The sequence below is a fragment of the Chrysemys picta genome, chromosome 15 (genome assembly GCF_011386835.1).
Source record: "Chrysemys picta bellii isolate R12L10 chromosome 15, ASM1138683v2, whole genome shotgun sequence".
Classification (NCBI taxonomy): domain Eukaryota; kingdom Metazoa; phylum Chordata; order Testudines; family Emydidae; genus Chrysemys; species Chrysemys picta.
Genome location: NC_088805.1, coordinates 28,032,792 through 28,045,440, shown reverse-complemented (window position 1 = coordinate 28,045,440; position 12,649 = coordinate 28,032,792). Strand labels below are relative to the sequence as shown.

General features: G+C 41.7%; 1 protein-coding gene across 9 annotated transcripts in view; it reads left to right on the top strand.

Moving 5' to 3' along the window:
• The window catches only part of CLIP1 (CAP-Gly domain containing linker protein 1), a 115,257-nt gene that overhangs the window by 86,581 nt on the left and 16,027 nt on the right, over positions 1 to 12,649 (top strand). For all 9 annotated transcript variants that reach the window (XR_010592818.1, XR_006175007.2, XM_042852467.2 and 6 more), the window contains 3 exons: positions 1,132 to 1,269; positions 3,720 to 3,826; positions 8,021 to 8,141. Coding sequence is in view for 7 of the 9 variants with exons in the window: in XM_042852467.2 (XP_042708401.2) it covers positions 1,132 to 1,269; positions 3,720 to 3,826; positions 8,021 to 8,141 (366 nt within the window). In the remaining 2 variants the exon portion in view is untranslated. The remainder of the gene's footprint in view (positions 1 to 1,131; positions 1,270 to 3,719; positions 3,827 to 8,020; positions 8,142 to 12,649) is intronic.

The window sequence follows — 12,649 nt, the reverse complement described above, 5'->3', positions numbered from 1 at the left end:
AGTGTGAAAGATCTTTTAACACCCATAATAAAAACAATTCTATGCTTAATCATAAGGAACTATGTTGTCGCTGAATGCTGCAAGAAAATTTTGAAACTGTGAATAAAAAGGAAAATATTTTTTTCCAAATCCTATAGGAGAAATTTAACATTAGTAGAAAAAGTACTTTCTAGCCAACAGTAAATGGGTACAAATGAACATGATTTTGGACTTGGTGTTCACCGTACCTTTTTATTTAAAAAAAAATGAATAAAAAGATTAGTTTAAATTTACATGGTGATATAAAATAAAATTTTACTCCAGTGATTGGACAAAAGGAATTGTAAGACAATCCCCTAGCAGGCTTGGGCTTTTTTAGAACTTTCAAAACATGTTGTAATAAATTGGCAGCTGAGTGTGCTCTTTTTATTCACAGTAGTGTTTATATTCACCACCAACAGAGCAGTAAATAGAACTTTGAGCCAGACCTTGCTTGACTTATAAACTGCAAAACCACTTAAAGTATGAATTTTGTGGGGTGCTTTTTAATTCCAAATACTTTCAGAATATTTTATTCCAATCTAAAGCTTTGTGTATGATCTTCAAAGATTTAATTTCACAAGGGCAAGTCATCATTAACAATGTTAAAGTAACATATGTAACATTAACTGGATAGGAGAACAAAAAAGATTCAGCTATTTTAACTTTTAGGATCCTGTCAAAGCAAATTCAACACAACTCCTCTTTATAATTCCACATCGATCTAAAAGATCAGTCTGGTGGTGGTGAATATCTATTGAACAACTATGATTATAAGATGTTTGGGGCATTTAAGGGTAATCACAGTGGATATAATTAGGGCCATTCAGGGATTTAATAAAAAAAAACCCTCAATGAAGACACAAGCATGGGATTGTAATTCATTTCCGCATGGAATTCGAACTTTTAAGATCTATTTTATACTTTATGCAGCTTCAGAATGCAGATAAATTTCCAGTTTTAGTTACAAAAATGAAGCTATTTAACATATTTGATTCAATATGGAAAAAAGCTGGCAAGTAACTGAGTTCTGCATAAAGTAAACAAAATATAGTATAACGGCTGGTCTGCATTGGAGTGTTCTATCCAGTAATAATTCTCTTTTATATTTAGGCTGCTAAAATGGCAGAAGATGCTTTGCAGGTAGTGGAGCAGGTGACCAAAGAGAAGGATGCCCTTCATCAAGAAAAGATCGATACACTGGCCTCCTTGGAGGACTCCAGACAGACAAATCAGAAGCTTCAAAATGAAGTAACCACTTTTAATTGTTTATATATGAAAAGAGTCAAAGTTCTTGAGACTTACTGGTATTCCTTAAAATGTCCCTGTATTATAATGTGAAATCTATATCCAAATAGTCAAAAGCACCACAATTTATCAGTGAATATGTGCTCTTTGAGGTACCTACATTTCCCTACAACTTTAGTTATATGTTGAGCTGGACATGCGGTCACTTCCTTCTGCTAGTCAGATCTGATCTTTGCAAGTGAGAGGTTGTTTAAATCCTATTTTTCTGTATATAACAAATGACCTAAAAAGAAAAAAACTGTAGGGGCAGGTTTAGTTTTTACTCTGCAGTCCAGAAGTGTTTGGTTTTTTTTATTTTTTTAAGTGCCTAAACCAATAGGATCACAGCACAGGGGACAGGACTATTGGTGAGTGGGGAAAAGGAGAATAATGGGATGAATAACCTTTGTCACTGTCCCACCACAGAGCTCATCATGGCCATCTTGGCATGGGCTACTAGATAGTACCCACAGCTTCTCTATGTATTACACTAATACAACTTTGTAGATTACATGCTTCTACAGCTCTAATGTGGTGTGTCCAGCTATAATTACAAAGACCTCTACCCCAATATAATGCGACCCGATACAACATGAATTTGGATATAACGCGGTAAAGCAGCGCTCCAGGGGAGCGGGGCTGTGCACTCTGGCGGATCAAAGCAAGTTTGATAGAACGCGGTTTCACCTATAACGTGGTAAGATTTTTTGGCTCCCGAGAATAGCATTATATCGGGGTAGAGATGTACTCTATTACCTATATGCTCATGGACCTTGGCTTTCCACGATGCTAGAGCAGCATTTATCTACTGTGATGAGAGATGCAGCATGGTACAGTAGACAGGGCACAGATACAGAAGATCTACGTTCTAAGCCTGGCTTCATCAGTGACTCACTGTGTGGCCTTGGGCAAGTTGTTTACAGTAACGTCTGTGCCTCAGTTTCTTCATCTTAAGTGGATAGTCCTTACCCTCCAATAAAAAGCACTACCGAAGTGCTAACTAATAGTAACATTAATAATCCACATAAATTCTCCCTTCCTAATCTAGCCTGCAAAAATTTGAGCTTCTGTGCATGGTTATTAAAGGATCCTCTGTGTGACCTGAAGTTTCACGGCAGCATCTTCATCTCTCCTCCTCTGATTTATGTATTATTTATCATTTACTATTTATTATGGCAGCATATAAAGGCCACTCTCAAGAGTGAGGCCCTACTATGCTAGGTGCTGTACAAACACACATGAGTTGCAATTCCTGTCCCCACAAAGCTTGCAACCTAAGAAATACCACGGTACTTTCCATGATGATGCTGGGTCAAGGACCCCCTCCTACCCTTGTTTTTCCCCTCTTGTAACAGTGCACTTTTTTTTTGGTAGTGGTGTCTTCACTAGCACCCTAATCTCTTTTCCCCACAAGTTGCGTCCAGGCTGCAGAGAAGCAAGTATAAACTGACTGTTTGAAACAAAAAGATGTGGGGAAACAAACTTGAGCACACTGGCTGGTACAGGCTGGGCAGATGATTCTCTAGAATTTTCTGATGTCTTTAAGATAATGAGCATTTTGAATGGGAAATACCAGGCTAACCTAATGCCATAGGCTTCTATTGAAACATAATTCTCAATGATTTTGAGGCAGTGTTGATTGCTTCAGAGAGATGACATTATTAATGCCAGAAGTGGAATTTCTGGGCTGTTTAAAATAAAAATCTACTCTTCTGTAATGCCATCGAAGTAGCTGGAGATTATCTGTTACATAATATAATGTATTACTGAGTGCTTGTGAACAGATGAGGTTTACAATCTGATAAGTGCTTACATGATAGATGCATGCACAGTAAATACTAGAAGGCTTTCTACAATTTGTGCCAAAACAACAAGACCTCTCAAAAGAATGGATTTCCCATTATTGCAAACACAACATCCAGCCTACTATTTCTCGCTGATTAAGGTACAGTAAAGCTTAACCATATGGTTAATTATGTATGTTTTTACCTAAGATCAGGGGGAAAAACTCTATACAAATAGCACTCAATTATAACAAATCATACTACATTAATTTTGCTAAAAATGTTGAGTTGTAGGGACAGTGCTTAGACAGATAGGTGTCTGTGTGAAATGTGGTGAATAGATTTCTACTTATATTATTATCCGTTAGTTTTAAATTAACCTTTAACTTGCTATGCTGCTGGAATTGCATTGAACACAGTTAGGTTTGTTACACTTTTGTTAGTCCAATACTTCCCAGTGCAGACAGACTAATTTAACTCTTCAGTTACCAAGACTTAAAAATAAAAGAAGTGCAACAGTTCAAAACGTCAGGCCTCCATTTTCACGAATGCTTGACTATTTACAAACAATTTGTTTGAAAATTATATGATTCCATGAATTTTTAACAAGATTTCCTTCCCTCCCCCAAGCTGGACAAACTTAAACAAAACAGCCTGAAAAACGAAGAGGAACTTAACAAGTCAAAAGAGCTTCTAAATCTGGAGAACAAGAAAATGGAAGAATTTAGAAAAGAAGTGTAAGTATTTAAATGTTTGTTGAGCCTTTGAACTCTTACATAGTTATTCTATGTGAGTATGTAGCTTACATTTCATAAATGAGTCTTTTTACCAGCTTGTGACGGGGTTGGGACTCACCACCTGGGCGCCTCCTACTGGCTACTCTGGGAATTAACTCAGTCCAGTGGAGCGTCCCCTCTCGGTGGTATCCCGCCCATTGTCTTGCCTTCGGTTGGCTTATGAGCCCATGTTGCTCACCAACTTGTGGCGTCCTCTTCCGGACCACTGCCCTCCAGCAGTGCCCCTTAGTCCAGCCACACACCCTTCCAGGGGGGGAGGTGTCAAGCAGCAGTCTCTATGTCCAGCCACCGTGGTCAACCACACACCCCAAAGTCTAATCCCTCCTTTCAGGGATCTGGCATGGTCTATAATGGCCGCTCCCTACGGCCAATGGCTGGGTGTACTGCAAGGGGGGAAGGGGAGGACCCAGGCCCGCCCTCTACTCTGGGTCCCGACCCAGGGACCCTCTGGCGGCAGCCTCGCTGTCGTCCTCCTCTGCCCTCGTCTGTCTGCTTCCCTGGGCCGCTTCCCCTACGGCCCCTCACACCGGCTAGGCCCTTCCCCTCAGGGCCTGCAGCCTGGCAGACACCGGGCTGGAGTTTCCTTCTGCTCCCCCGGGCCTGCCCAGCACTGCGCTGTCCTGGGTGCTAGTCTCCCACCCTGGAGACAGACCTTCCCCTGTCCAAGGCCTGGGACAGACTGACTGCTCCTTTCCAGAGCAGCCTTCTTATAGGGCTGAGCCTGGCCCTGATTGGCTCCCTCCAATCTGAGCCCTGATTGGCTCTCAGTAAGCCCTTTCCTGATTGGCTGCCGGCCTGCGCAGCCTCTCTGGCCTACTCTAGCTCCCTCTCACATAGGGGTGGGGCACTCGCCCCGCCACACAGCTCATCTACAGTATTCTCATTTATAAAACAGAGGTACTGTACTTTGTTACAATTCACTACTAACTTGGCTTCTGAAATACGTAAAACATGGAAACGGAGCACTGCCATGGCTCTCTGAGGGTTGTTGAATTATTTGTGGCGATGTTTTAAATTATGGTGCATTAATTGAATTAGTCTGAGGTGGCATACAGTTCTGCCACATGGGGGCACCAATTTATTTCAAAAGCATCAATCCAAACATCTTGCAACATGTTTAGTCTCTAGTGTAGCTGGAGCTCAATGTGATAGCTGATCATGGTCCAATCCTAATCTAGACAGCCTCATCCTAGATTCTGAAATTGGAATGTAGCTGCAATGGGTGAAGCAGAGTGTGCTGCTGTTTGGGCTCACATTTACCTGGACTCTACAGTGTTCATATAATCCTTTATTTTGTCAATAAACCTAACCAGTAGGACTCCAAAGAAATGTAGGGAGTAGATATATATGTAGTAACAAAGTGCCTTAGCTGAGTGCCCATCCCTGGGCAGTACTAAATGAAACACACATAGTCTCTCTGGTTTAAAGCCCTCTAGCCACAATTTGGTTAGTGCATGTTAGCCTCCGAATAAAACTATTAGCTCGTAACTGGTATCCAGCAGCCTAAAACTGTGTCCCTCCCTGAACAAAGACACAGCATGGCTACTGGCCCTTCAGTGTCTGAACCTCAGGTCTCCAATCCCACCCTCTCTGTGTGGAGAGAATTTGGTGACCTGTTGGGGAGATTCAGAACCTGGAACTTGGACTGCAAGGCTGAGATGATTGCTTGAGATTTTCAAAACGGTGCAGGGGATTTTTGCCCCACACGTGACTGGTGCTCTTAGATCAAGGTAGTCCAGGTAAGGAGAGACAGGGTTTCTTGCAGAACACACAACATTAATGCTATGTTCCAGCACCTGCACCACGGTATTGATTTTTTTGTCCTTTTAAAAACCTAGGTGGCTTCTCAGAGAGAGGCCCCTTCTGGTGTGACAGGATTTCATTCCATCAGTAATTCCTGTCTGCTTCAGCGCTTGTAGAAAATGCCAAGGCAAAGTAATTATTTCCAGACTAGTTGCTCTAGTCCTAGAACCCCAGGAAGTGTGCAGATCCCATTTTTTATTCAAAATTATTCTTCTGCAACTTGTCAGGAAAAATTATTTGTAGAAATTGCAGTTTAGGCTTCAGTAAAGGGGACTTCTAGATAAAGGAGATTGGTTTCCTCTCACTTGGTCCTCTTATGATTCTGTTTAAGGCAAACCTTAATCCTAGCCAATTGCTGAACATGGTCTCTAATTACCTGTGATTTTGGACTTCATGGACGGGGGGGTAACTAATCTAATTTGACAGGTAATTGTCATACTGATTTAAGATTATTAAATTATAAATACTTTGACACATAAACAAAGTAATTAACATTGGTAAAGGATGGAGCTGAATTTGGCAGCTGCAGCTTTCCTTGAACTCCTCAGCAGTCTGTGTTGCCAGAATGCCTTTGGGATGCCCAGTAGGTGATGGTAAACTCTTGTAATTGTGGAGGGGAATAATGCAGGAGAGCCCTTTCAATAGCCAGCTGTGGCTCTGTAGGTAGGGAAGTCTTTCAGTGGAGTTGGTAACCATTTTTGCAAAAGAGCTTAACATATAAAACTGGGCACCAGAGAAGCAGTGATACTGGTTGGATTTTCCTTACCTGGTTAATAAACTCCATGTCAAATGCTCTTTTTGACATCCATTAAAATTCTCAGATACAAATGAATTACAATGGAATTCTGTGGTTTCACACAAGTCCACGCCACTGTTTGTGTGCCTTTAACATCAGGAATCTGACTTCCTGACACACTAGTGCCAAAATCAAAAGTCAAAGCACTGTTACGGACTGCAGCACAGCAAACAAGTGAGGTTAAAATTAGATGTGTCCCTGCATTAGCAACCAGATTCATACCAAGATAATTGGATTCAGTGATGTGAGCCAACACATTAAATCCAGTTTAACTAGGCCTTATTAATAGAGCATGAAAAACAGCACCAAAATTGTTTACACTAGAGCCTGATCTTTAATAACTAATGTAGCTATGGCATAAGATCTAAGGAAAAGGGCTGGAAAATGCTAGCATGAAGTTTAATACACACAACGCCGGATTACTTTTAATGTTGCTTGATAAAATGTTCATCATATAATATGAAATACTTTTGTTTAAACTGTAATTTAGTGAGTTTGAGGATAATGCTCCTGTTTTGTGAATCCTGTTACATAAATGTATCCCTCCGGGGCACATCAGCCATGGGTCATCATAACATATTTTAGTATTCTAGTCAGTGCTTGACTGTGAAATATTGGCACATATGACCATTGAGCCTCCCTTTAGGAAAGCAAAATACAATGGTAACAAAACTGCCTAGATGAAATAAAATGCAACTTATTTTTTGAAAAATCCTGCCAATTTCTACAGGAACTTATTAAATGACATATACACAGAATATGTAAAAGGCTTTTTTTTTTTTTTTTTTTTAATACATTGGTTAAAAATAATTCTAAAAAAAATTCCGATCTTATCAACAGCAACATGGATTAACGAAACTTGAAAATCCAAATTTGTTTTTTTGTTATTGGTGTTTATTTCATTGTAAAGACAACGAAAATAGACTAGTCATCTTTACGTTTTGGCTCACCTGACTTCATCTGTTCTTCAGTGTTTGGGTTGCAAGCCATTCCAGAGAATATTTAAATGTGAACAAATGGGGTTTCCTTGATAATTTTAATTTCATAAACATTTCTGTTTGTATTAGATTTGGTTAAAAACTCTGTGGGTGTGTTTATGTGCCTGTACAGGGGGGTGGGATGTTAGAACTACCTGTCTGTCTCTTCAAACATAAATAACATACTTCAAACAAATACTGTACCATACTTCAAACAAAATTTAATCCCACAAATTAGCATATTTTTAAATCTGAGGGTTTTTAAACTCTTGGAGCCATGTAGAACTGGTAATAGGACGCTGAATAGACTTTCCCTTGCAGTGGTATCAGATGCATTTAATGGAAAAGGAAGTAATTGTGTGTTGTGCTTCCAATGCTCTCTTTTTCAGGGTTAACACTATCAGTGTGCATTTAAGGTGTAGATTGTCACCTTTATTATAGATCCTATTAGACACGTGACCTAGATGTATTTTTCCAAGCTGTGAAGCAGATTCTCTCCCACAGTCTTTTCTTGCCTGTCTTGTTCCTATGGTAACCATGCACTTCCTGTCCTTGCAGAGAAGCGCTGAGACTGTCGGCTGCTCAGAAGTCCCAGCAGCTCACAGCCCTGCAAGAAGAGAACGTTAAACTTGCCGAGGAGCTGGGCAGGAGCAGGGACGAAGTCACAACTCATCAGAAGGTAGGGTGGCTAAACACTTACTGTTCGGTGCTTAGAGGATGCTGCAGTTTGATTGTTTAAAATAATCCATACTATTTTCACGGATGCCTGTGTGACCATGTAATGCATGTTTGTGATTTAAAGGGATAGTTCATTTCAAGAGTGTTCAAATACATTTGCAAGCCATCTCCATTAGAAAGTTAGAATCATAGGATGGTGGAGGGTGGTATGACCCATAAAGAATCTTTCCAAGAGAGATGTCTATTTGAAGGCTTCAGGTAAGTGTGAATGAAATGTGCTGTAGCCAACTCCATATCCAAGGGTCTACTAAAGAGACACTCTAGTGGGAGTATTTTTCATTTTCCAAACTCCTCACTTTTCACATCCTTTCCCCCCTCTATTAAGAGAAACTGTAGTTGTTTTTAAAAACCCATCCTTCCAGAGAGAATATTTTAAGATGGTTTGGAGAATACTGTTCAAAACCCCTTTACTGAACTCTATGAAAATGGTAGTGGAAATATGCATACGTGTGTGCTTCTGTAATGTGTGTAAATGGTGGATACTCGAGGACTGGAGTTGGTATAAGGTTTTCTGGTGGCAGTGTAAAGTCTGTAAAGCTCTAAGCTTTGTACATGTCAATAGAACCTTAAAATACATTTATTGTGGATGGAACTTATTACATTGGTACTTGCAAATAAAGATTTAGAACTTAGATGTTAAGTGGCTTAATTAAAACTCTAGATCTCACATAGAATAATTCTGGTTATGTTAGAACCTCTTCCTGAAGTATAACCATTTAAATTATTTTTTTCAAAATTTGCATTTGAACTATGACACCGTGTCCTCTGACAGTAGTGTGTCTCATTCTAGGACATGACGTGCAATGTAAGAGCAGTATGTGAGCCACTGTCAGACACACGTCGCCATTGCATACAGCATGTGCCTTTGTGACAGCACTTAATGTGTTCTGTGATTTCAAGCTTTACTGGAAGTCTCCCTTCAAGCCCTGCTGCAGAACCTCATGCTCCACCAAGATTTGAGGGGGCAGACTTTCCCCAAAGCATCTCTTAGAGCTGAAGCCCGAGCCATTTCTAACTCCTGGGTGCTATGACAGTAATAGTGCATGGAATCCTTCATTCTACAAAGTGCTTTGAAAGATGATTGAGAAATGTCCCTGCCATGCAGGCTCTGACCCTCCTCCTGAGTAGTGACGTGATAATAGGATGCTGTCTTCTTAAACAACCAATGGGAGCCTTTTTTGTCCCTTTCAAATTATGTCTGAGCTTTTGGGGGCAGCCAGCTCCTTTCTTCAGACCAACCACAACTGGAAAAGGCTTCCTCGGCTGCAGGGCCATCCATTGAATCAAACCTGGTCTTCAGTGCCTGGTCCAAGTAACCAGGCTTTGGGAGGTCCGAGGGAGAACACTGCAGTAGCCCATGCAGCTCCTGGACTGTCTTCCCAGGGGGATAATAGCTGTCTGGATCACCTAGTTATAGATCTGCCAGCCTTGGCTGTCCCCAGCCTGCCCCACTCCCAGTTCCCCCACAAACACACATGCTCTTTGGCAGCCAGAAGCCCTTGTGGAGCTGTGCTTTGTTGTTTTGCAGAGGAGCGGACCTCCTGCCAGGCTCGTCTAATCCTGCCATCCTGCACAGTGTAAATTTACCAGTTCCATTGCATCCAGGGCTCTCTTCCCATGAGTGGAGGGCAGGATTTGCCCCAAGAGTCTAGTATCAAGGAGTCTTCCAAGGGCTTGGAGGGGAAACAGCTTAAATGCTAACTGTAGCTATTCATATCATACGAAATTCTCCTTGGTGAGGAAGGAATCTTAGTAATAATCTGAGCCCTTGAAACACTGAAATGCTGCCTGCTGGGTTTGTGCCATCTGCTAGTCAGTCCACATTGCTGCAAACCACGTAATTCACAGTGCCTATTAGAATACTGGAGAAATGACCTCAGGGATAATCCTGCTGTGGTACAAAGGAGCAAATGTGAATTGGTGCCATGGAAAATGCAGATTGTAGTGCCACGTAACTGTTTAATGCAGCTCCTCTCAGCTCAGTTTTGGTTAGCTCAGGGTTGTGTAATGTGCAAGACCTCTGCTTAGCAAAACTTTTATCTGTTGCTTGCTTCGGATGGAGCTTGGCTGCTTAGAATGAAGTCTAGAGGTTCATAAACTAATAGCGAGCCTCCAGTGAGATAAAAGGACCAATATCCTTCCCTTTGCACGCCACTCCTGAGCACCTCTCAGCTGTGTCTAATTACGTTCTCCTCATAGCTCTGATTCTCATAATGAAATGGCTGTGAAGTCAACTTGCCTTCTGTGAGGATCCTAGCTCACGAAACTCTGCCCTGTGCTAACACCGTCCCACCGAATCCCATCACCTTCTCCTTTTTACTATCACTTGGGTAAATGTACCATTACTGGGACAGTGATGCTAGCATGTAGATCTCCTTTCAGGATTTCATAGTGCAAGTCTCTGCATTTCTCTCTATGGAGGTAATAGAGAAACTGCTGCAGAGCCCCTGTAAGGGGCTGGTTGCTGCTCAGCTTGGAGTGAGAATGTTGTTAATTGAATGAGCATGTCAGGATTAGACCTCCTATCCTTTCAGTCCATATGGGGCCCAAGTAGAAGGTGTAGGAATGCCCTCAGAGTGAGTAACATTGTAAGGTGAATCCATGGAGAAGGAATTTTAATATAGAACATTGCTACATTGGGGACACTTTAGAGTACAAAGTAAAATTCCATCTTAACCAGGAGAAACAGGTTTCACGTAGAGTTGGCCATAGACCCAGTCTGCCTCTTTGTACAGTGGATATTATTAGAAAAATAAGGAAAGAACCAAAATGTAGCAATTTTTTGCTCTTTGATTTTTTTGGGCCTTTTAAAATACAGTAAGAGAGGTATCAAGCATATGTTGCAAGTATTTTGAGCAGTCACTATGGTAACCATATAAATTCTAGCAAGAGTGTTAGTCAACTGGGTTAGTGAATCTGTGGACACATGACACATTTTGCAAAATTAATGAATACAGTGTCATGAATGATTTATCCTGACATCTAAAGGTTAAAGTGGCTTATGCTGCAGACACTGAGGGGGTTTCATCTATATTGATCCATAAATAATTAGCTATTTGTAATTAGCTAAAGAATTCCAGTCAGATAAATACTGAGCTTGGGGAGCTTTTCTGGCTTGCAATGTTTTTATGTTGGTGTTCTCAGGCTTCAGACCAACACATGAGTTTTAACTTAAATGGAGAGATTGTGGAAAGATCTGTTAGCTCAACTTATCTACCCTTCTCTAACCCTGCTCAGTAAGGTAGGTGGTGTCTGCTTGAGACCGACTTCTTAAAAATGTGCAGTGGAGCAGTTTATTGGAAAGAGAATGATCTCTGAGTGGGAGGAAGAAAGGGCATCTGTCATGACCCTGGCCTCCGACACCTGCCGCCACCATCAAGCTTCTCATTTGGAAATTTTACCTCAGGGCACCCCTTCCTCTGCTTCCTTATTACAAGAACACTGTCCCCAGGAGCGGGAAGTCCCTGACAGAGATGGTAGATGCTCCTCGAAGGCCACTGCAGACAACCCCAGTCCCCACAGCTCCACTCCAGACTGAATTAACAAAGTTGTAATGTATTATTTACAATTAAAATCTCTGCTTGAACTCTGTATTGAACAGCTGGATGTGCCCACTGTCCTTTTCAAGCCCCAGAAAGTCTTATTTCATACTTCAGTTCAGGCTTCCTGTTTGTAAGCCATGGACTCCAGTGTGCTCCCTGTATGGTCTCACGACTGCCTTCTTGGCATTCTGGATCTGTCAGCCCTGATGGACAAGTTCCAGGAGAGACCCTTCTTGGCAACTTCAGCAAGCCCAGACAACACCGCCTCCCACTGGTGAGTGTCCACACTCGCCTTCCCGACAGTCCTCCTCCAACTGCTGACTTTCAAACGAAGATTCCAGGGTGATGCTGGCAACACAATGGGCCCTCGCAGAGTCCCTAAGAGTCATACTCCTATCTCACTTCCTCCCACATATTTTACCTTTCACACACTTCATACCTAAAATAATATAAACCTAAAACATACCCTAATATTCTCCACAATAATCGTTCTGTCTCCCATTCTACCAACAAGCTGCTCCTTGTGACTTGGTCCATACAGCAGACCGCGTTGGCTCACCACCCCCAGGCAGGTAACGAAAAGGGAGGCCTAAGTTCCCTTCTTGATTTGAAACCCACAACTTCATTGATGTTTTCTTTTCTGTTTCCATCCTGTCGTAAATGCTGTGGGATTTGCAAAGCTAGACAGGAGCAAGGGGAACTTCTGCACCCATGGAACTGTTCAAAAAGCAGCTGAGCTGACAGCAAGGTGGCAGTGTGACTTGGGGAAAGGGTGCACGTTTTGGGGGCATTATGACCATGGCTGGTGGCAAGGTGGCATGCAGGGATTTTCAAAGTCTGAAGAGAGTAGAGAGCAAAAGGAGTTAAGCACTGAAAAATTAGACCGTCCCAGAGGGAACCCAAGCAA